Here is a 26113-nt window from a genome sequence, read left to right as displayed (position 1 = left end):
CAGGGACTGGAAAGAGGTTAGTTTAACCTCCAGTTTGCTAGTAAAACTAAATTACTGTGTCACGAAATGATGCATGTCTAAGAAGTGTGTCACCGACATGAAAAGTTTGGAAAGCTCCACACTAGTGGGTCGCAGTCTGACCCAAGGTGGGTAATAAAAATAACACTATTGCCATGTAAATACATGGTAAAAGATTAAGAAATGGGTCCCCAAATGCATGTTTAGGTCAAAAGTGGATCCAGGATCTGAAAGGTCTGTAGATATCTGCTCTAAACCACACACCCCGCATATCTGATGATGCCAATGATTTCATCAGCTGATGGGCGGAATCTTCTTGGAAAGCTTGTCCTGCACTGATTTCTTCAGCCTCTGAAAAGGATCAGCAGAATCCAGTGGAAATTAGAAAATGCTTCCAGAGGTACTTTAAACAGTTATATACACAAGGGCCACAGAAAGAGTTTGATATAGACCAATTCTTGAAAACAAATGGACTACAAAAAATCTCTCAAGAAAATAAGTTAATGTTGAACTATAAAATAACAGAACAGGAGGTGGAAGGTGTCATCCAGAATATGCAGTTGGGCAAATCTCCAGGGCCGGATGGTTTAACCTCAAAATATTATAGATCTTTGAAAGATTGGATAATTCAACCACTCAAGGAGGTTTGCAATGAAATTTTGGAGGGGGGAAAAGTGCCAGAGTCGTGGAAGGAAGCCTATATTACACTTATACCGAAAAATGAGTCTGAAAAGACACAACTTAAGAACTACCGCCCCATATCCCTGCTTAATGTGGATTATAAAATTTTTGCAGATATTTTGGCTAAAAGGCTAAAAAAGGTACTAGTGGAGGAGATACATAAAGACCAATCTGGCTTTCTCCCGGGTAGACACTTGTCTGACAATACGAGGAATATAATTAACATTGCAAGTGAACATTAATACTAAAGCAGTCTTAATTTTTGTAGATGCGGAGAAAGCCTTTGATAATATTTCTTGGAGTTTTATGAAGAAAAATCTTCAGGGGATGGGGGTTGGTCAAGGGTTTGAAAATGGTATAAGTGCAATTTATTCAGAACAAAAGGCTAAACTAATAGTTAATAACGTGGTGACAGAGGAATTTAAGATAGAGAAAGGGACACGACAAGGCTACCCAATTTGCCCATTGCTTTTTATTTTGGTCCTGGAGATTTTGCTAAATATGATCAGAAGGGACCGTTTGATTAAAGGTATACAGGTCAGAGCTAAACAGTACAAATTGAAAGCTTTTGTAGATGACTTAGTACTGACGTTACAGGAGCCAGAATCTAGTACTAAAAGAGTATTAGAACTGATTCAAGAATTTGGTCATGTGGCAGGATTTAAGTTGAACAAGTTAAAAACTAAAGTTCTTGAGAAAAACTTAACACCGATTGAGAAAGAGAGGTTTCAGAAGGAGACAGGTTTAACATTGGTTAAGAAAGTAAAATACCTGGGGGTTAATATGACCGCTAAGAACTTAAACCTATTTAAAGACAATTATGAGAAATGTTGGTCAGAAGTGAAAAAGGATCTACAAATATGGTCAAATTTGAAGCTTTCCTTGTTAGGTCGAATTGCTGTTATAAAGATGAATGTATTGCCAAGAATGTTATTTTTGTTTCAATCATTGCAAATTTTGGACAAAGTGGACTGTTTCAAGAAATGGCAGAGAGACATTTCTAGATTTGTTTGGCAGGGCAAGAAGCCCAGAATAAAATTTAAAATACTAACTGATGTAAAGGAAAGAGGTGGATTTGCCCTGCCAGACCTTAAACTCTATTATGAATCAGCAGCATTCTGCTGGTTGAAAGAATGGCTGCTTAATCAGCAGCATTCTGCTGGTTGAAAGAATGGCTGCTTCTTGAGAACACAGACATTTTGGATTTAGAAGGTTTTAATAATGTTTTTGGGTGGCATGCATATTTGTGGTATGACAAGGTTAAAGCACACAAAGCATTTAAAAATCATATTGTCAGGAAAGCATTGTTTAATGTCTGGATAAGATATAAGGACTTACCTGAAAATAAAACCCCAAGGTGGTTGTCACCGATGGAAGCAAAGGCTCAGAAAAAGCTCAATATGGAGGCCAAGTGGCCGAAATATTGGGAAATTTTGGAACAAGAAGGAGACAAATTGAAATTGCAGAGTTTTGAGAAATTAAAAGATAAAGTGCGAGACTGGCTTCACTATTATCAAATAAGGGAGGCTTACAATTTGGACAAAAAAATTGGCTTCCAGGTGGAAAAATCAAAATTGGAAACAGAACTGTTAGATCCCAAAACAAAGATACTTTCAAGAATGTATAACTTGCTGTTGAAATGGAATACTCAGGATGAAACGGTTTAATCTGCTATGATTAAATGGGCACAAGATGTTGGACATAACATTATGTTTGCTGACTGGGAACAGTTGTGGATCACAGGTATGAAATTTACGGCATGTAATGCCTTAAGAGAGAATATTATGAAAATGATATACAGGTGGTACATGACACCAGTCCAGCTTGCAAAAATCTATCATTTGCCCGATAATAAATGTTGGAAATGCAAAGAAAATGAAGGTACATTCTTTTACCTTTGGTGGACGTGCCCAAGGATAAAGGCTTTCTGGGAGATGATATATAACGAAATGAAAAAGGTATTTAAATATACCTTCTTGAAGAAACCAGAGGCCTTTCTCCTGGGCATGGTCGGCCAATTGGTGTCAAAGAAGGATAGAACTTTCTTTATGTACGCTACAACAGCAGCAAGAATACTCATCGCAAGGTATTGGAAGACACAAGATTTACCCACCCTGGAAGAATGGCAGATGAAAGTGATGGACTATATGGAACTGGCGGAAATGACTGGCAGAATCCGAGACCAGGGAGAAGAGTCGGTGGAAGAAGATTGGAAGAAATTTAAAGACTATTTGCAGAAACATTCTAAAATTAATGAATGTTAAAATGATGTTGGATTGAAATCAAGCGGCCTTAGCAACAAGGTTAATAAGAATATGTAAAAATGGATTGATAATGGATGAAAATATAAAGTTATAATATGTTGAGATATAGAGTTAAGATAAAAGAAAGAGGGTAAGGATTTGCTGAATTAACCATGCGAATGGGAATACAAAAAAGGGAGGTGTGAGGAGGTAAGGGAAATAAGCAAACGAAATTTAAGATATGAAAAAATTGATTTGTTTTTAATTATTTTTTATCTACTTTTTCTGTATTTTTATCTCTTTTTTATGTATTTTTGTATTTTTTGTATTTTTTTTCTTTTCCTGCTTTCTTTTTATTTTGTAATTTTCTTCTTTTTGTAAAACTTCAATAAATATCTTTTAAATTTTTTTGAAAAGGATCAGCATCAGATAAAAAACTGAGTTTGCTTTCTTTCACTTCACATACAGCAAGCAGACCCCTTTTACTTCACTGCTGCTCAATGGAACAGTCCCTGCCAGAGCCAATGTCTGCTTTGTGTGGCATCATAGTGACATTATGTGATTGACAGGTAAACTGCCCTACCCACCTGCCAAAGATGGCCTGCAGGGTGAAGCCAGATAAAGACCTGACCCCCAGAACCAAAAAAGTTCCTTGCCACCTGCTTTATGATGCTGGGAGGATTGCAAGTGCTGCTTACACTTGACAGCAGTTTTTGAGCTCTTATACATCTTATGGCAGGGAAATTTTGTTTTCTGGGACTCACAAATGAAAGTAAATCAACTGATATGCTCTCTAAAAGAATTAACTTTTATTAATTATCTGTATGCGACTGCCTGCAAAGGAAGCGGCGTTGTAGGTAAAAGTCCTCTATCACAATATTTTACTTCCTCCCAAATAAAGTAAAAATAAATTCTGCATACTGGCATTCAGAATAGGTTGTATTATCCTGGAATGAATCCTATGGATCTACTTCAATTCTGAACATTTTTCTAATATTAAACACAAAAACAGTAGGTGGAGACTAGAATAGGAAGCTCTGGTTTGTTCCTCAAGATATATTTAGATGTGGGATCAAAGACTTCCTATAATCAACCTCCCTTACAATCAGCTTTCCAACCTGCCAGGGTGGCCATTATGCACCGGTATCAAATCTCAAAGTTGTTGCTACATAAACTATCACTTGTCCAGTCCAGCTTGTACCATATACAGTCACATATACAGCCAGAAAAGCAAGAAACAAGATAGGGGAGTAAATTCCTTTATTGCGTTGAGGTGTTTTGCAGTATGGAACTGTCACTATCCCTGCCCCCCCCAAAAAAAACTCCTACTGTGTTTTTGTTCTGTGTTAGAAATCACAGAGTGGGGGAGGGAGGAAGAATGGCTTACTTCAGTGTTTCCTTATTCTTGCTACAGTTGTAACTGGGAGTAATGCCTCCCTCTAGCTAGTACTTTAAGTATTGTTGCCTGAAAAATCTATTCTTTCAGGAAGCCAGCGGAAGGGTAATCACATTTACTTTAGCAAGGAGCACTTAAGTTCCGAAATGCATTCTGAAAACGGGGAAGAGAGGCGCACACAAGAATTTGGTTCAGTGGATGACATAAACACATACTTCACTCCCCTGTAAAAGGATTAATCTTGCAATTTACAGTCTCATCCTGTGAATGTGTATTCTGAGTTAAGTTCCCCTGAATTTCATAGAGCTTATTCCGAAGTAAGAGTGCATAAGATTGGGGCCCTATAGTATAAAAACATAATATAAAAACAAAGAGCGCCCATCAGAAAACACTTTCTATATAAACATGAATTTTTTGCTGTTCGTGTCAGCAGCAGATATTTAGAAATTCAAAGGGACGGTAAACAAAACTGCTCTAGTTACATAACTTTATCTACTAAAGAGGAAGACTTCCTATCTCAAAGCGTACTGTGCACTATATTGTTGTAAAGTTATTAAAATTCCTAACCCACCATCTTGTTTCACACTTAAAGTAGGCCATCTCAAAATACAATAAAGTTTTGAAAGTTAGGAATGACGATCCTAATAACAGTTTTCATCTTTCTTCAGGTCCTCCCTCCCCCCGGGATTGAAAACTTGACTGCTTTGATATTTAACAGTACCTCAAAAATAATCCTGCAGCATGATCTAAAGCTGGTTTGCAGCTTCTGACACTGAAACGCACATTTCCTAAGTGACACGCTGTCAGTATAGGAGAAGTTCCAAAGCTTAAGTAAGCGTATTTAGCAAGCTGAGCATTTACTATTATCAGCCTTGTATTTAAAAAAGTAGCCTGCTAGTCACAGGCAAATGCACGGAATTCCATGCAGCCAAGTGAGCAGGCTGGTGGATGAGTTCAGATCACTCCATCCCTTCTCTGCCAAGCCACAAGATTTCCACGCTAGTTGTGGTGGAAGAAAAGTCTTGTCTTCCACAACCAGCATGGGCAGACACAGTGGGCACTGGACAGGCAGAGTGAGGACTGTCCCTCTTCATGAGTCTTGCTTGATAAAAGGTAAATGTTGTTAAGATGCCAACCGCTTGTGTTTCTACGCTGGCTGCATGGTAATATCTGCATGTTATTTGCAAGCTAATCACTTTTTAAAACAGCTCTTACAAAAATACTAGAAACTGCAACTCAATGAAAAGATAAAAATTCATCACAATAGCCAAATTATGCTTCTCCCCTATGTACAGAACACTTGTGATTTATCCAGAAAACACTTTTGTAAGAAGAAAGAACTAGCAGCTAATACCCATTATAATCTATTTCTGCACAGCAATATTAAGTTTTTAATTTTCCTCTTACATGACTTTTAAAAGGCTGTCAAATCAGGCCAGAAAACCAAGCTTTATACAAAATTTGCTCCACCTAATACCACAGCCTCTCCATCAATATACAGCCTTCTCTCCCTGGCTCAACATATGAATTGGTAAGTTAATATGACTCATCTATTGGCATTGCATCAAACTTGCCCTGAAACAATCAGGGGCCCTCTGCACCAGCTAAAGAATTTACTGACACACACATTATTATGCCAACTTCAGAGAACGAATCACCAATATTAACCTTAAAAACTTTTAAGTAACTGACTAGATTTGCCTTCAATTCACAACTAGTTGCTAACATTCTGATCATTCATTCACTGGAACACTCGGTTGCATTTTAGGGACCTGGTAATTATTCAGAAACACAAGTTAAAGCTGCTGCCTCTTTAAAGTCTCAGAAAGAATGTTAGCCAATTCTTGCTGGCTGTTTCCTAGGGACTAGCATAGTTCATGACACAGAATTAAGAAACAAAACAACCTTTACTGAAGAAAATTAGGACAGAGACTGAAGTGGCAGACATATCAGCATAACGTTATGATGTGTAGGATTCCATGAGGTAAAGCATTTGCCATTCTGCTTTTAACCATGTTCCATCTCATTTCAACCTCTTTTAAAATAAAAACAAAGTTAATGCTGACAGTATTGGATTCAGGCCACAGTGACCATGACCCAGCTTGATTCAGTTACTTTTCAAGTAGTAAGCAGCAGAAATTGTTGAAATCAGTTCTTTAAAAAGAAACATGATGCCTGCTTGAGCTCCATCTCCTGTAACTAGGAAGTTTAACCACAATGTAGAACTACAGTGGATTTTGTCCCCATCAGGGCACCACCACATGCGCTAGGTTGAGCTGAGTGTGAGAGAGCATACTTTAGTTAAAAACTTCGTTATGGAGTATCTATGTACAGATTTCCATACAAAAATCAACCATAATAAATTAATATCACAGTGTTCCAAGGAACACAAATGGGTTTACATTATCCTGTACCTTATTATTCCTGTACATTATAAAAAGGCTCCACTTCTCGATAAAGACATTATCTTGTTGTCTTCCCCCCCCCCTCTGCTTCTCACTGAGCTTTCAATATCTGAACCCCCAGGGAGAAAGATCTAGTATAGTCATGGGCATTGGTAAACACTTGGGAGTGCCTTAATTTAATATTTTACTTCATACCGAGGATATTAAGTTTTTGGGAAGATAAACAGGCAGTGGTTTACAGTGTGGGGAGTGGGGGAGAGCAGGTAGGAAAGTAACACTATAGGATTTTCCCTCCACTACTGCAATACAATAGAGTTGAACTTCACCCAGTGAGCACTATAGGCTACCCTCTGCCCTGCTATAAGCGGTTCTATGTCAAAGCAGTTTTCCACAGATGACTGTTCACACGTTTCTTAAGAACATTCATACAAGGAGATTTCACTGCCTTCCATAAAATGTTATTCCACTGCTCAACAACTCTAGTAGTGAGGAAAGTTTGTTTTAAATACCTCTTTCCCGAATGCAACCATTGTATCTTGCATCAATGGAAAGGTAGAAGATCTGTTACACTATTATGTTTGATTCTTCCAGCATCTGGGAGGCCGAAAGTAAAAACAGTGTTGGAGGGGTTCAGAACTCTTTGAATACTGAGAGAAGGTGAAGCTGATTCCAATACACAGTGATTTGATGTGCATAGGTTCTCCCAATTCCACTGGTGCATGGAGACTCAGTTCACCCTCATTAGGGGAAAATGGGGAAGGAACAGGACAGGGAGGGAGGGAAGCAAAGGTAACATTACAGCCTGTTCCAACTGAGCAGTCCCCTCCTCCTGCACAGGGTCACTTGGCACCAACTGCCGTGTGGGACAGATCTTGATGAGCTGGTAAGGTTTACTGTCATCTAATGGTAATGCTATTATTGTATTATTATTATTAGTAGTAGTAGTATTAGTAGTAGTAGTAGTAGTAGTAGTAGTAGTAAGCTGCCTTGGAAGGATCATTATCATTAAAGATGGGATACTATATAAATAATTGTATTACATTATGAACAACCTCCCCACAGCATATAAACAGCTGCAACTCCACAGTAATGTTTCCTATAATTCTAGTGCACCAGCTTGGAAAGAAATAGTAAGTACTCCTAACTACCTTTTCTAAACAGCAGCTCGATTCACAAAGGCTTTCTGCACAGAAATAATTAAACCTATGCCCCAGCCATATACCAACACAGTTAAAAAGTAAAGTACCACCATTCACAATGCAAAAGCAGTAGTTTATTCAGCACAAAAAAATAAAAATCTGTACATGACACTTGGTATAACTCTCAAAATGGCCATGACAAATATCTTAGGTGGGAAAGCACGAGGAAATACAATTTACAAAAGGTCACAAAACATTTATTTGTGTCTTCTACTGGCTCAAGTCAGAAATGGAACTTCATTAGAAATTCCCTCTTAGCCTATAATGCACATGCACATTTAGAACTTTTGTTCTAAACTGAACCATTGTTAAATATTTAAAAGGCACAATGCAAAACCACAATTTGGCACTTGGGGGTAACCTCAGGAGTCATGCACTTCCATCTTCCCCCATCACCTACTCCATCAGAATGAAAACCAAAGTGGCAAACAATGGTCAGCACCTTGAATCCAACCAATAACCAACCAGATTTTCAACTGCAAGCCTAGGCACAATGGAGCTATGGGTAAGGTGGGGCAGATATGACATTAGTTGCAACAAAACACAGGACTACAGAATTGGGATTTAAAGAGGCCACAATTTTACAGATGTCAGAACTTTTTGGTGCCGGCATCGGTTTTGTATCCTAACATCAACTAGCCTGACTCCTGGCAGATGCTTAGCAGGGTTAACCAAGGCTGAAGGTTGCCCTATGATGTACATCAAATTGGGCTAACCCCCCTGCCCTAGGATCCCATTAAAGGGTTATCCTGATACTGTGGATCAGGGTGAGGTCCGCCCACCCTTGCTCAATTAAAGCTAAGAATCCAACCCAATGCCTTTTCTGCCATAATTTGTGACCATTGCTATGAGGTAGGCGAAGCCCCCAGACAGGCACAATTAGTCTGAACGCAAATGATTCTGCCTGGCCCTGAATACAGTGACCAAAGGCTTCCTCAGCAGAGCAACCCCATGGGACATGCTTCCATACTAGTGGGCAGCCCACAAACATCTAGAATAAGGAAAAAGTGAGCAGGGAATCCCAAGCTGAACTGAGGCTGGGACCATGGCGCAGCTGGCTTTTCTAGCCAGGGAGTGGACCAGAGGGAAAACTTTTTTCCTTCTGGTCCACACCCAAGACATGCCTCATAATACACCTGCAACTGGTCGCAGCCACAGATGAGCCCCAGCATACAACACAGCCAGCAGAGGAGGAAAAGTTGAGAGAAAGGGGGGCATCCAGCCACAGCTGTGTTGGACTGCAACTTCTACCTCCCACCATGAGGAAGTAAGCGAAATTTTAAAAAAAGAATCAGATACATCTGGAGTTCAATAACTAAACCTAGTATCTTATTTTGACAGGCACATTGTAACAACCGTGTTCATTTCATATGTGCAACACTTCAAATGTCCAATGTCTTCCTACTTCTACATTAGTCTGCCTCACAAATTTCCAGCACCACATTGCACTAGATAAACTTTATCTATGACTGGTGCATCCAATATTTATTTTTGTTTTGCTATATACATCAAACCAGAGCCAAAAAGTGTTGGATGCCCACACTTATTTTCACACATGGGGAAAAAATTAGCAGTTCTCCTGGTAGCTGGGAGAAGACGTATCTTTAGAAGATGCTATTAAAAATATACCAGTTTCCCTACCTGTTTCTCACTCAAAGCTGTGATTTTGGCTTGGAGTTCATGAAGCTGCTTCTTCAGATCAGCATTCTGTTTAGAAAGAGAGAGAAAAAAAGTATCTGTGAGAAAGCTCTTTCAATTCTTAATAAAGAATAGTAGGAGGACTTTAAAACTCATAGGAATGCTATAAATAAAGCGCCTCTAGGTTGTAACCAATGGGATTGCTTAAACAGCACAACAGTGAAGCCTATTTGAACTGCCTGGTACTACAGTTTTATGGCTCTTTTCAATATTTAGCATCATTTGGGTGGCATTTTCATGTATTTCATGAAGATATGAAATGCATTTAAGACTTAATTAACAAGGACATCAAGGAGTACCCTACAATATACTCCACATTTTCTTTCAGTGATGTGCTCCACTAAATAAAAATGAAATTATTTTTAAAGATACAGCTAACATTAAACCACCACCCCATCTCCAAAGGCTATTTCACACTTAAAACCTTTTGCCCCAGAATGTGTCAATAGTATACATGAGGTGAAAGAAAATGAATGCACCTTCAATGTTACAATTTTGGTGAACTAAATAAACAAACCACTACCTTCTTCATGATATGGTTTTTAATAATCTTTTTGTGAACAAAACACTGTCAGAAATAATATTGAGACTGTATACTTAATATATGATCTGATGAACTTTTCTATTTCACTTTGTGAAAAATGCAACAAGAGGAATGTTTGTATTCTGACTTCAGGAATGAAGAGTGTGAACAAAACATATTTACCTGTGGATCCTGCTTCATTTGGGCAACCAGTTTCTAAAATAGAAGACAGTGGTATTAGTATTGCATGTGCTTTACTGAAAGTTCTGCAAGCAAAACCTATACAGTGCTCCTTGACTAAAACTGGATTTTTCATAAAAGGAGTTGCTTATTTCTGCCACCCTTATTCACATGTTTAAATATGCTGCTACTAGGGATAAAGCTGGGTAAGCTAAACTAAAACTACAATCTTAAACTAATATAAAAAGCAACACAGACAATCAGTTCAGTTGTAAAAAAAGCTATCTATATACTGTAATAAAAAACTACAGAATTGCCTTCACATGGTCTCGTTTGAGGGACAGAAGTCAAAGAACAAACTTTGCTGCATCCCTTGCGCTACTTTTCTATACTTAAATTGTAAGTCAGAAAGCAGGGGCTTGTTACTGGTGTTAGCAAAAGCACCTAGTTTTTTGGTGTTTTACAAATAAATGAAAAGTGATTCTGTAAGAACTGGCACTTCAGGTTAAGTTTCCCGCCTCACACAAAAAAAAATAAATCTCCAAAGAACCTACTAAATTCCTCAGGTATTCTGCTTCTCTGGGTACTTCTTGATATTTTTAAAGAGTCAGTATAAAAACCAAGTGGCATAGGATGTTTGTCACATCTGGGAGAGCACATTAGAAATATTCCTTCTGACCACTTGATCCTTGGTCTTGATATGAAGCTTATTCAGTAATTTTAAAAGGCTTGCTTGAGAATTAAACTGTGTAATCCAGCTAAATTACAAGAGATAATGGCTTGAATAGATAAATTAACTTCTCATAGCACTATAAATCTGCTAGGTTAATATATATAGAATATGTGTTTGATCTATCAAAATTAATTAAATTGGCACTAGTAAACAATTTTGCACTATACCTATATGAGGATTTAGTGATCTTTCCCACAGTTCCCAACAATACTTTCACTCTATATGAGCAGCATGACAACATCATTCTAAATAAAATGGTATACTGCTGGGGGGCGGGGGGAATTGATGTCCCATTTGGTTACCTCTCCCCAACACATGAGCACACAGAGAGAGTAGTTTTTGGAAGCAGAAATGCACTATCTATAATAGTCTCCTCATGTCTTGCCTGACAGAACACACTTTCATGCAAAGAACACAGGTACCATTGAATTCAAAGGAGAGGCTTGTGCTTTAAAGCAGAAAGGTATTGACCATTACATTCCCACAAGTATTTAATGCTGAAGTTATTCTAATTCTGGGGTGAGCGAAGTCTGTCAAAATTTGCTTTTGATGTATTTAAGAATACTTTCTTTTGTAGGTTAATAATTTGAATTTAGAGGGACACAAACTCTGAATTGCCAGAATTGAAGGAATGGAGAAAATAAACCTGAGATGCATTTTTCATCACCCCACAGTCACTTGTTAGAAGATTTGCAGCTTTCTTTCTTTCTTTTTTCGTTCCTATCCATCTTTCTTGTTTGAAAGTGACAAAGATGCTAAGGGATCAAAAATGGCAATGAGCATGTGAACTCTGTTTATTATTCTGTCAAGGGCTGACAGCGCTCTGATGAGTGTGTGGCCAAAGCAAGGGGGGAGGAGACTGACCTAGGAGAGGGTGTCAGCAATTATGCGGTTCAGTGCCACTCATGAGGCAGGAGCCAGAGCAGGGGGGGGGGAAGAAGAAGGAGCACGGCTGTTAGGGATGAACGGTGGGGGGCAACACAGGACCTGCCAGAGGTGGAGGAAGAGGCTGATCAGGCCTAACCATCCTCTATGCCATTGTCTCCTAGAAACAGGAGGAACTTGAAGAGGGAAGAGACACGACGACTTCCATGCAGGAGATGTCTCAGGTTATGTGTGTGCAACCTGTCAGAGAAGTGTATATAAGCCAGCGGGGAGGTGGAGTACATGGTCCCACTGTTGTTGCAACGCTCCACAGGGCCCAGACGTGTGGGCAACTGCCTAGAGGCTAAAAGCACATGTGTACCTGGAGTACTGTGGAAGCTGCTGTAAACGCTTCTCTTGTCAATAAAGACTTAACTATCACATGTGTGACTATCACCCCTTAGCTGGGGTGGGGGCAGTACATAAACCTATACGTAAAGACTTAGACCCAATACTTGCCTCCACATGAGTGGAAGTGCTTCCAATATTCGTTTACCGGGGCAGGGAGTTGTCTCCCCATCCCACAGCCTCTCGTGCCCACTGGAAAACTGCCCCAGGACAGTCAGGCTTTTCCAAATTGTGTGCAATGTCATGATGTGAGGGAATGAGTGCCTCACCCACAACCTGTACATGAGTGGTGCTTACGTTTGTGCAAGCAAAGTCATGGATTCAACCCAGCAAGAGTCGTATACATGTGAAAGACTGAGGCTTTCACATGCTGTTTAACTATATCCAGTATCCAGAGCTATATGTATTGCCTTGGTTACTGAGCTGGAACTATGCATAAAAGACAATCACATAGTTAGTGCTATCAGCTTTGTAGTGCTGATCTCCAGTTGGAGATGATGACTGACACAATCAAGCTGACCTGACAAACCATATAATGGGTGGATAAGTGTTTTCAGACGCATACATTTGTTGCTCCCTGAAAATGGTCTGTTTTTTGAAGACTCTATATTTAGAATCAAAATATTTCAGTTCCAGCTATATCTGCATATATGAAAGCTTGCAGATCACTGACACGATAGTCTCATACAGCACATACAAACCAGATAATCCCATAGAGTTCAAATGCACCTAGTCCCAAATAAACGTGTATATGATTGCAACTATGTGAAAGATCCATCAACTACATCTCCCAAAGAACTTGTTATTTCAGTGCTAATTCTACTACTTCAAATGCAAACTCAAACTGTTAAGAGATTATCCTGGACAAGTTTGACATGGTTTGGTAATCTGAAGGCAAGAGCTGTTGGCCTTTATATTTACATGTCCTGCATAAGGGCAAGCCATGCACAACTTGTGAAGAACTGTTCTCCATATTTTGTTTTGTCGTAAATGTCTCACTTCTGTAAATAATTCCACACAACCATGTTTCTCAGTCTGTATATGAGTCAGTGTTACCAGTGAGCTGGTCAACTACATGAGAGAAATATTTATTTATGTACAAACCCACAGCATCTACCTTAATGTTAGAAAATGGTGTCAGAATTGTCTACAAGAGCTTTGATTTAGTCTGAAAAGAACTCAGGTCTGAGAGGATAAAGTTGACTGTGCAGTTGAATTTACATTCAAAGATACCCACAATGTTGTTAGCAATGTCTATGCAAACAATGCAATCAATGACGGGATCTGTCTAGCAAAGATTATTTGCTATAAAATATGCTCAATGAATATCCCAAGTCTGATGGATCTTTCACAATTACAAACATCTATACAAATTTACTTGTGACTAGTTCCCACTGACCTTAGTGGGCCTCACCTGCTCCATTTGGGGTGTAGGACTGTGCACTTTCTGAGCAATTTGCAAGTTTCCATGTGCATAAATGTTCTCCACAGCGTAGGGAGGAGGAGAGGGGTTGAATGTCCCACTGTGCAAGGAAAAATTCTTGCACTGGTGGAATGTTCATTTAGCGCTATGTTAGATTCCGTTCAAGTTATTTTTGTACTGAGCTCTTGCTTAAATTACATAAAAGTTCCACAAAAATTGAACCTACTAGCAAGTAACACAGAAATAGAGGCTGGTTTATTGCTTTCACATTAGAAACAGGTTGGAAATTGTCAAACTTGAGATCTTAAAACAAGTACACTGTACAATAAGTAAACCATGCCTGCCATCTATTGTTTAGAGTTAACCATGTTGAAATCTAGAAGTAAACCACTTTGAAATATACCCAGTGTAAAATATCACTGATCCACTGGCTTATAATATATTTTCAACACGGTCATCAGCACTGAATGAACTGTTCACACTGGAAGACAGAAAATTCAGAGTATATCTTTGCTTGAGATTCTGTCCTGCCATGCTATGCAGCACATATGAGAAGCATATCATCTTTTAAAAAAATAAATCTGGAATGTAGCCTATAACATGTATAGGCTGTTGCCATGTTACAACAAACCACAATTGTGAGGATGGCAGTTAAAGCTATTGTATATCAGGCAGACACCTTCTCTTATTGCCTTTTCAGTGGCTCTTTCTATAATACTTTTAAATAGAGATCTTTATCCCAGTTGGTAACTGTACTGGATCTGAATTGTTTTTATGTATGTGCTATTTTTTGAGACTGTTTTTATATTTATAATTGATGTTGTTGTTTTTAATGTCTTACATATGCAATTGCTTTAACTGTTTTTATACATATACCTGGTAATTGTTTTATATATGTTTTTATTATATTGCAAATTGCTTTGGGATAACTCAGGGAAAGCAAACCCTAACCACCACCACAACACAACACCACCACCACCTTGAAAATAATAAACCACCACCCTAAGCCTTGGCATTGCTTAGAGGATCCTCAACACTTGAATTGGTCTCTAATTTCACACCAGCTCAGGCAGGGAGATAGTAGGCAGCAAGACGGTCAGTTCACAGAATTCTCTCATCTGTCCTTACTGTTCCACACCTGCTATAAACACTTAAAATTGGGACTCAGCCAGAATTAGATCCTGGAGGGAACCTAGAACCCCTATAGACTATAGCAATCTTACCTAACCTATGCTGGGGGTTCACCGAAAACCCAATTGACACAGCTGAAAATGTTCCTCACAGCTCAACTGCCCAGGTCCTGATAATAAATGTAGGCCAGGTTGGTTCTAATGGCTCTTTTCTAAAGTTATAAGAACTGTCTTAAAGGTGTTTCTTCAGAGGAAAAGCTTGTTAACTTAGTAGGATTATGTCCTTAGAGCTCTGAAAATCCAAACACGAATAAGACTCATTTTTTTAATAAATAAATAAAAAACACACTCTTTCATCTACAAACATGCTGTATTTACTATTTTCAAAAGTTCTATACAAAACTTCCTGTGAAATCATTTTAGCAACACCTACCTACCCACTAGAATGCCCTCTCAGTAATATCAGACAAGCACCATCTCTATTATCTTCTTGGTGACTATGGAAGATCTTACTCCCCCCGCCCCCCATAAGCCTTTTAAGTGAAGGCTTTATTTTGGATTTTATATATGTTTGTAAAGTTGATATTTGTAAGTGAAGTTTCTGTTCTTCAGGGTGTTGTTCATGGAAAACAATTCATAAACGAAATGAAGTCAATATAGTCCATATTTCTTTTTCTTTTTAATGTTGTATAAGGATTGGAGATGATGAATTCAGATTCAATAGTTGAAATTTATGAGCTGAAAAGGAGGAGAAAGATTGTAAGACCTGTTGCTGCTACTCCAAAGGGCCCGTTTGTTGTATGCTTGCTCTGTTTCTCAAACTTTGGGAAAACTTGGATTGTGAGTTCAGCTAATAGAGAAAACTATGAGTTAGAGAGACTAGAAAATATTGGGACAACAGATACAACTAAGCCCTTTAATCACTTTTTTATCTTTATGAATTGTAATTTTTAATTTCTTCTAGCTCTCTTATACCCTAAGCTTTTAATTATCCAAATTATTCCAACTATAAGCACCATGGGGACAGAAGTATTTGCGTCGTGTCTGGGGAAAGCAGATGAAAACCACTTTGAGCTCACAATATATGGTGGGCTATGAAGTCAATAAATTAAAACAGATAAAATGTGCACTATAGCATGATACTTACAAGCACACCAGAACTTAAGAATCAAGCAACTATTAGTATTTGGTCTGAACTTCTGAAGTCGAACAACCCCTTTTACTATTTCAAGTAAGATACACAAGGCAGAGAATGCAATTTACCTGGTGAACCTGAATTTCCACTTTCAGAGCCTCCTGTAGAGTCTGCAACTCCATTCTCTACCTTCTCCACTTTCTTGAGCTGTTGAGGTTACTAAATCCCCACCACCTTCAGACACTTGCTTCAGAGTAAAGGAAATATTCTGTTCTTTACGCTGCAGCTGCAAAATATGTGTTACTTTTATCAGGAAAGGGGGTGGGGACATCAACTTGTCATATATTGTACAAGATTCTTGTCTTTTATCTCAAGGCTTTGTAATGGAGGGCACGTGCCCAACACAGTGGATCCCCTTGCAGCATATCTGTGTTAAAAAGCTCAAGAGCTAAGAACTACATGTTAATTCAGAAGCAAGTTTGACCAAGCAACTTAATTTCACAGTGATTTATTAAATTACACAAATGAGAACAGGCAATATATACATTCACAAGTAGCAATTAGGCAGATGTATATCAATATTAGTGTACTTCGTGCAAATAAAATGGCATTGAATGAGTAGATTAACAGGAACAGCTCTTCTTACATCCAATTTATAAGGCAGTTGGAACGACTTTCAAAATCAAAATGCTCAGCAGGTCATACAAATCAGTTAACTAAAAACAAAACAAAACTATACAGTTGACTTGAAACTTGAGTGGGGTTAGGTTCTGGGGATTGTACATGGAGCCAAAATTGCATATAGCCAGAACAACCCAGGAACCACCCCCACAAAACCTTTCTGGAGCCGTCACACTAAGCGGGCCTTACCACACACACAAACACTCCACAAGGCTTTGAAGGCTCTTGCACTGGCTCTGGAAGCTCCCACAATATTTTGCAGGAACCTCACAAAGCCTGCGTGAGAACTTCCCAGGGCCCTGGAAGCATGTGTTCAATTTCTGTAACTACATGCTGGTTAAATGCACACAAGTTGCAAGTCGACTGTAATAATGAACATTGTACCTATCATGTTTTGATTTATTTGGTCAAGTTTGACATGAATGTGACAGAAAGTGCTTCAAGTCCCTTATCTGAAACACTAGAATAAGAAATGAACATTTTACACAATAAATCTTCATTGCTTATTTTAGGGATTTCACTAAACAAAACGTTTATTCTGACTAGAAGTTCAACATAACCAAAGAAGGGGGAGGGGAGAACGAAAATAGCTTACCAGTTTTGGAAAACAAGTATTCTCTTCAGCTCTGTTTCCCCCCTACAAAAAAGAAACAAGGAGGAATCAGCAGATAGTACAGTTAACAAAAAATGCATTCAGACTGGCAAACAAATATTTTTAAAGAAATTATGGCAAGTCAGAAAAAAGAGAGAAGTAAGTTTAATATATCAAGGAAAAGCTCTATTACAGTCTGTGCTAAACCAGAAAGGAGTTCAAATTCCTTTGCCAAATGGACAAAAATGATGTGAAGTAGAAACTATTCAATCTCCCTCATTCTTGTATGTTTATTAAAACTAAATTAAATCAGAATCAGAATCCCAAGAAGGAAGAAAACACCTAAAAGGCCAAATGTCTACCAATTATCCTAGGCTGCACAAAACCTGCCACAACCACAACCTTAAGATCCTACCTATCCTCCAAACATTAGGCTGACACTTGGCCTTGTGGCACACTTAAAGCAGTTTCCAAAAGGCAACTCCTCCCTTTGGAGAGATGCCACCCATGTTGGCCTGGCTAAAAGGCTTCCCAGCCAGCAGATGTCAGAATTGGGGGGTGTATTCAGTTACAATATGCCTGGGACATCTCTCCAGCCAAGCAAATGGCAGACAAAATGGCAGTGTAGAAACAAATGTAGAGCTTGGACCAGATGACAACAAAACAGCTTGCCTGCTCCATGGTTGTCCTGGCTGCTGTGCCTGTCTGCTCTGCCTGTTTGAAAAGCATCCAGGCAGGAAAACTAAATGGAGCTTGGGTCCTGGCATTGCTAGGGACCATGTATAGGCATAGTACTGTATTTAAGACCACAGCCTCCACCCCACAAGTACTACTCATAGTTTGAAATAGCCAACATCAAAGAAAGGGAGTTAAATTTCTATTGCTCCTACATTCAAAGTTAAGGACCTATCTGCATGAGAACGTAAGATGCTAAATAAAGACCACAAACAGTTATTCTTAATGATATTTTGTGTGCTTACTGTTCATTGACTCTACTTGCCGGTTTGGACTTTTATTTCTCCATAACTCAGATTCTGAACAAAGCCAGTACCATTTAAAAACAAACAAATACAACAGGAAGAAAATACTGCAATCTTTGAGAGTGGCTTCTTTTTTCAACTTGCAACATTACCCAATGACTTCAGGGAAGGCAACATAGCCTTCCCTACAGTGGCAATTTCTACCCAAGATCTAGAGAACAGTGAATTGGAACCAGCTAATCTAAAATTTAAAAAAATCCACAATTTAAACCAACAGACATGGGTGCATAGTATTCTCAACAGACACCAACACTTTGTTTCTTGACTATCTTATCACATAAGCATTATGTCATATGGGTATAGCTTATATGCTTCTCATTTTTTTCCACCCTACAAAAATGTGAGAGACTTGAGGAAACTCATGTGCACAAGAGCAGGAAAGCAGCTGGACTGTGGAGCTCCACACTGTCTCAAACTTGCTTATCTCTCCCTGCAGCAAATCTTCTACCACACAATTGCAGGTTTCTAGACCCCAATCAAGATGTTGGTCTTGCCGTTTAAAGTTTGGGACTTCTCAGAGTTCCTCCACCATCTGCAGTCTAGTGGGTTGATAGAGAAAGGGTTTTGAAGTGGTAGCACCCCAGCTCTGGAAAGCTCCAAAGACAGATTTGCCAGGTAGCTTCAGACTTGAAACTTTTTTCTTGTGCTGCTTTACAGATCTGCTTTCAGCTTTACTGTGTGCATGTTTAATTTTTTTGTACTTTATTTTATGCAAACTGCCCTGATAACTAGATTAAAGGGTCGGGTATGAATTTGAATGAATGCAGTCAGACTCTTGGGGCACAGTGCTGGCTCAGGCACCTGACAACCCCTTCCTGTCGTGGTTTATGTAGTTAGAGGGGACACAGACACTGTAACTGCGTGGAGGTTATGCAGAAAACATATGTATCACATATGGCAAACAATTTATGCACCTTACAGAAAGACAACAAACTAAATCATATAGCTCAGTCAGTAGAGCATGAGACTCTTAATCTCAGGTTTGTGGGTTCGAGCCTCACGTTGGGCAAAAGATTCCTGCATTGCAGGGGACTGAAGTAGATGACCTTTGTGGTCCCTTCCAACTCTACAGTTCTATGATATACCTTTAGAAAGTGTTTTCTCCTGCATGGTGTGAGTTACTTATTACTATTAAATCGAACTTTGGCCCCCAATATTTGTTCTGCAGTTCAAATTTAATACTTTTAAAACCAGGGGAGAACAGAATATTTTCTACCAAACTTTGTTGCACGTCTCAAATACCTGTAACAGTTATGTTTAAGTACATGAAGTGACAAAAATGTATTTCAGAATAAGTAGTTCAGAGCTAAAATTATCTGAAGAGTGGAATTCTGAGGTATTCATTGACTATATATATACACACATGCTTGTTATTCCACTTATATATTTTTCTTTCTTCGATCATGTAAATCAAAGCAGCATACATGAGACTGCCAGAGATGCCAATAAAAATCAATGCCTTCTGCATCAGTTCTGTATGCAACCTCACCTATGTAGTTACTATAGAAGCAAGACTCAAGAAGAGCAATCAAGATGACCCAAGTGCCACTAAGCAAGAAGCTCTCACATACTAGAAAGCAAACTTTGCATATCTCTGTACTCAGAGAACATTCAAATGCTCATGTTGAAACATTTTAAAAATAAACAAACCAGGGCTTTTTCCATCTGGAACTCACTGGAACTCAGTTCTGGCACCTTTCAGGTGGGTGCCATTGCCATTATAAGAGAACAAGGAAGGGGTTCATGGTGAGTTCTGGTACCTCTTTTTCTAGAAACACAGCACTGAAAACAAACAGTACGGAGATTAAAACTAATAGTTGTGAAATTATTGTATTGTTTAATAAAATAAGTCCCAAAACTTTCCAGAACTGGATATATTCTTCAGGAGAAATATATTATTTATTAAAATACATTTTTCTATTTCCCTTTTGTCCATCCACAACCTCTCTCACAAGCGCAATACCACCCAGCTGGGTGTTTTCTTCTAGTATCTCTACTTGTCTGAAGAAGCATTTTGACTATGGATCTGTTTAATGAAATTAATCAATTTAGCATGGATATAAGCTTTATAAGGAGTCTGACAAGATCTGCTTTTTATTTTAGCAGAACAAGTTTTTAAACTCCAAGGCAGCAGAGATCAGTTTTCAAACATCAGTAGCCTAGCCAGCACGGCTTAGTAACGGAAATGTAGCAGCTACTTTAAAAGAGGAGAAAGCTTTAATTCAGAAAAACTTGGAAGTCACATGTAATATGCTTGTTCTGGGTCACAGTGAACAGGGTCAAATGGTATAGATTTTGTCAAGCTTGTGGCTGTAATATTCTTGAGTGTTCAGAAGGTACGTATATTCAGTCTAGTGTCCAGCAAGGTTGCTGTCAGTCAGGAATTGGAAATGCATAGAGGTTTTTAGACAGATACTGTTTGTAAATAAGGCTATGGCAAACTGGGCAAAAGAACAACAAAAAATGGTTTAGGCAGGGAGAGGAAGTAGGCTATCACCACCTTAAGAGTGGCCCCCTGAGTCCAGACAGATGAGTGAAAATCAGTCACCTAGCTTTTTCCCTCAAAAACAACAAAATGCCATGATATTAAAATGTTTCCATCTCCGAGGTACCTGGACTACATTTTTTCCTTGTGCAGAAAAAGCTTTTCCCTTAATTACTACTGTCAGTTCCTGCTTAACAGAAACATTTCTCCTTTCATTTGTGTACAATCCAACACATTTAATGTAATTTTATTTAATAGCAACAAATTTTAAAATGCTGCTTTTGAGCATTTTAATTGAATTTCGATTTCTATGCAAGTGCAGCTTCTAAAAAATAAAAAACCACACTAAGTTAAAAGCTAATTATCTAGCAAACAAGCAATGCATTTTCAAGAATGACAAAAATAGGAGTTTAAAAAAATATGAATTTTAAATTGACTCTCTGTAATAAAGCTTAAACCTATTATATTCCTCTAAAATAAAGAGACAGAATAAAATTAATTCTTTTCATCTCATCCATCTTGGGCTATGGGCAAAGAAGCTGGGATTATACTATAAGGGAGCAATCTCCTTTGTGGACACACGAAAGACTAGTTTTCATGGAGGCGGCAGGCTTCCGATTGGGCTTCAGACTACAGGTAAGTGCTTGCATGATCAAATGCTCTTCCATGGACACATACTTCTGCACATGAGAGGGGTGCACATTAGGGAAAAGGATAAGCTGAACCTCACTTCTAGTTGCATCTATAATCTTAGCTCAGTGCAACAATGTTCTCTCCCTCTTCCCAAGCTCCTCCTGAGAAGTCTACCATAAGAGCAAGAATGAAGCGCAGGAATCAGTCTAAAAAAGAAGGGCTAAGTAGTACTCAGAAGTGAATCATAAAAAAGGATTATTTTTCTAAAAAGATCAAAAAATTGCTACTACACCACAAATAATAACACAGCTGGAAAGTACAACTCGCATGTTAGGTTGTCCCTATACAGGATGGATCATTTTTATAACCAAATTAAAACGCCAAGAAAAGGGCTGGATTGAAAGTGATTGATAAAATCAAGTTTCCAACTTTCTAATTCATGTAGTTACTGATTGGTTGCTGTAATAAATGAAATCTGTGTTTGCAACAAAAGTAAGCTTTTACAATACCAGGAGCATAGCCCCTGACCCCTGTTTATTCAACCTTCATAGCCTTTGAGCCACAGAATTTATTTCTGCTTAGGGAAGCAATTATGAAAGTAAGTATTTCTATTTGGCTCTGTACACAAACACACACACACACACACACACACACACACACACACACAGAAAGTACTTCTTCGTGCAGCATATAGAACAACTGTAGAATTCGCTCCCACAGCCTTGGTGGCTATGCTCTGCCTCCACAATCAGAGGCAGTATATAGTATGCTTCCAAATACCAGTTGCTAGAAACTGTGGAGGGGGTGTTGTTCTTGTGCTCAAATCCTGCTTGCAGATTTCCCACAGGTATCTAGTTAGCCACTGGATAACAGGATACTGGGCTAAATGGGCCATTGGCCTGATCCAGCAAGATCATCTTATGTTCTTATGACACTAAGCACACCCATTACATGTGAAGATGTGCTTAGAACTATGCAGGAGGAAGAGCTGATACTCTGCAGAAGAGAATTTCACAATGTCATATAAAATAAATGTCCATGCAATTTAATCAACAGTCCAAAGGTTCATAGTCTGAACAATACTACAAAACAGACCCACAATGGCATAATTATAATGCACAACCTAAGATTACTTTCCTGTCCTGATTTATTCTTTTACATAAAAAGCAGGGTTTACTAAAATGTCAGTGAGTTTTTAAGGTATTATGAGTGCAGACAAAGTTGTTCATATTAGATTTAGGTATTTTAAGCCAGGGAAAGGACACTTACTCTAACTGAAATTCAATATGAAATAATTCTGATTAAAACAAAGATATTTTATCTTATTACTTCGAAAATCAGTTTTATTTCCATGTTGCTGTGAATAAAAACATGGAGAAACCTGCTCAATGGACAGCTCAACAGACACAATTAGAAAGGAGGAGTGCAGATTTTTTTTAAAAAAAAACTTTATCAATGTTTCTAAACTTTCCTTTGAACTCATAGCATACCTTTTCAGAGTGTCTATGTACACTTCAGAAAGGCAAATTATTTCCTTTCTACAGGAAGACTATCTGAGAGGAACTCTGGTATATCATTGCATGACATCACTGAGTACAACTACCTGTGCAAAATGCACAGAAGGTGGTATTATTATTATTATTATTATTATTATTATTATTATTATTATTATTATTTACTTACACCCCACCCATCCAATCGGATTCCCCCAGCCATTCTGGGTGGTTTCCCACATAATATTAAAGCAGTGAGATATCAAACATGAAAAACTTCCCGATGCAGGGCTGTCTTCTGATGTCTTTGGAAAGCTGTGTAGTTATTTAGCTATTTGACATCTGACAGGTGGGTGTTTCACAGGGCAGGTGCCCCCACCGAGAAGGCCCTCTGCCTGGTTCCCTGTAACTTCACTTCTTGCAGTGAAGGAACTGCTAAAAGGACCTCAAAGCTGGATCTCAGTGCCCAGGGTGAACACTGGGAGTGGAGACTCTCCTTCATGTATACAGGGCCGAGCCCATGTAGGGCTTTAAAGGTCTGCACCAACACTCAGAAACATACTAGCAGCCAATGCAGATCTTTCAAAACCTGTGTTAGATGGTCCCAGCGGCGGCTCCCAGTTACCAGTGTAGCAGCTGCATTCTGGATTAGTTGTGGTTTCCGAGTCACCTTCAAAGTAGCCCTGTGCAGAGTGCATTTCAGTGGTGCAAGCAGGAGTTAACCAGATCATGTACCACTCAGGCAAGACAGTGCACAGGGAGGTAGAGTCTCAGTTGGCATACCAGATGGAGCTGGTAGACAGTCACCCTGGACACAGAATTGATCTGCACTTCCATGGACAGCTGTAAGTCCAAAATGACCCCAAGGCTGCTAACCTGTTCCTTCAGGGACACAGTAACCCCATTCAGGCCCACGGAGTCCCCCACACCTGCCCACCACCTATCCCTCAGAAACAGTACTTCTGTCTTGTCAGGATTCAACCTCAATCCATTGACTGCCATCCACCCTCCAAATGCCTCTAGACACTCACAGAAGACATTCACCACCTTCACTGGTTCTGATTTAAACAAGAGGTACAGCTGGGTATCATCCGCATATCGGTGAACACCCAGCCCCAAAACTCCTGATGATCTGTCCCAGCGGTTTCATGTAGATTCTTGAATACCACCTATTTACCTTTGTTCAAATGAAAGTGCCCTCTAGAACCCAAGAGAAGATGAAACTGATGGTTCTGGATATTGCAGGAGATTCTTCTACTACAGCTAGAATTTTTCGAGTTTTGCAGTTTCAGTTAGCTTGGCTTCATACTTATGATGAAGAAACTAATACTGAAGGTTTCTGTACACAAAAGAGTGTTTTGAGCCAGAATTCACAAGTAGGATTTGAAAACAAATTCTGATCATGCAGCAAATCCAGTATGCATTTATTTACAGCTGGCAGGATAGTAAAGTAGGCCTTTGATGGCTTCACTACACAGGAGTGATGCTACTTTTCAGACATTTCCATACTTTCCTCACACTCCAAGGAAGTTTACATAATCTTACAGTCATACTGAACACAGTGGAACTTTCTTCTAAGAAACATGAACAAGATTGGGCTGAGCAGGAAAACAAAACCATGCAACTAAAAAGGGACAGGAAAGTCACCATATCCATTCCACTCAATATGCTACAACAGCAAAAATACCCAGCCATCATCCAGACGAGCGATAATCACAAATCCAACATACATTACGAAATAGTCACATGGCTATTCTAATTGAAAAAAGCAAAGTAAGCCACAGTTCTGTAATATGTTTCTATTTTGTTCTGAACGTGTTTTCCATCAGGAAATGCTCTTTGAAGTTCAGGCACTGTATTTGTTTACTCCTTCCCCCAAACATTCCTTGGATAAGAGACCAATATACTGTGATATCTGCAGCTGTGGTTATCAGGAGGGTCAGAAGACCTAATCTTCAAACTTGTTTTTCCGGAATACAGTCAATCCTTAAAAATATTCTTTTCAGAAACAAAAGGGAAACTGTCCCTTGTTATGAAGCCACACATAATTATTGCAGTGCCTCTACTTGTCTTCTAAACAGTTCTGAAATTATTAGAAGAGCCACTTGGAGAAAGGGCAGTAGGCATGTCAAAAGAATGTTACAGAGGCATGAGGATGATTTTGAAGTCGGAGCAACGATAAAAACATGGGGATAGGGATCTTTGAGATCAGAATTGGAATCCATAAGTAAACTTAACTCCCAATAAGATACAGCCATATGGTAAGAATATGACTGAGGGCATAGTGGTTGACAAAGCTGAAGGATTAGTATCTACTAGACATCTGCTCTTGCTTCCTCCAGCATCCTGGATCAGACATAGGAGTAGAAGAGAAATAATCATCTCAATAGCACAAGACTACTTTACATACATTTTACCTTCACAGGGGTAAGCCAATGCACACACAGGAGCTTGTGGTAATAAGAAAATGCATAAGCTGTATACATAAGACACATGTGTATATATTTTGCTCTACACCAATATTATTTCTGTGAAGGAAAAACATTACATGTAAAGGCGCAGCCATCAATACCCTCTAGAAGATGTTTGTAATCCTCAGTACCCCCAAACAGAGAACAGTGCCCCATGAGAAAAGGTGGCGGTTGCATGCACATGATAAAAAGTCTGATTCCCTTTTCTCGCTGAACTGCTACGCCATCACTAACAAGCATGTGGTACTATTCAACTTTTTATGGCCTGAATCTCTTTACTAAGAATATGGACTTGAAATCCTCAAGCTGTGTGATCGGAAAGGAAGACAGTGAAGATAGTGGCTCCCATACAAAGCTTAAGGACTTGGCTTTTCAGTGCAACTACTGCACAGTTGCTACTTATTTCATGTGTACAATTCAGACATCATCTCTCAAGCTTCTGTTGTGGGAATAATGCACAGTAATACTGTCTAGAAACAGAAGCCACTGAAGTATGATGGGATGGGGAAAACTTCACTACAATGCAATAAATTGATGTTTTAAAAACAAAATTGTGTTTTATCAAAATAAAACACAATTAACGCAGTAAGCTGATGGTTACCGTGTGCTGCTTTGGGCACAGACTACCTTGGAAAAGTGGAAAATAAATTGAACTATTAGGACAGGGGTTGCTGTTTTTAGC

General features: G+C 38.9%; 1 protein-coding gene across 7 annotated transcripts in view; it reads right to left on the bottom strand.

Moving 5' to 3' along the window:
• PHF21A (PHD finger protein 21A) overlaps positions 1-26113 on the bottom strand; it is a 135220-nt gene that overhangs the window by 77491 nt on the left and 31616 nt on the right. For all 7 annotated transcript variants that reach the window (XM_053387300.1, XM_053387291.1, XM_053387312.1 and 4 more), the window contains exons 2-5: positions 17313-17354; positions 16165-16322; positions 10347-10379; positions 9584-9649 (exon numbers count right to left, since the gene is read on the bottom strand). In XM_053387300.1, coding sequence (XP_053243275.1) covers positions 9584-9649; positions 10347-10379; positions 16165-16218 — 153 coding nt within the window. In that variant the 5' untranslated portion in view covers positions 16219-16322; positions 17313-17354. The remainder of the gene's footprint in view (positions 1-9583; positions 9650-10346; positions 10380-16164; positions 16323-17312; positions 17355-26113) is intronic.

This window comes from Podarcis raffonei, chromosome 1, assembly GCF_027172205.1.
Source record: "Podarcis raffonei isolate rPodRaf1 chromosome 1, rPodRaf1.pri, whole genome shotgun sequence".
Taxonomy (NCBI): domain Eukaryota; kingdom Metazoa; phylum Chordata; class Lepidosauria; order Squamata; family Lacertidae; genus Podarcis; species Podarcis raffonei.
The sequence above is the reverse complement of the archived record's forward strand: the minus strand, read 5'-3'. Positions and strand labels throughout refer to the sequence as shown.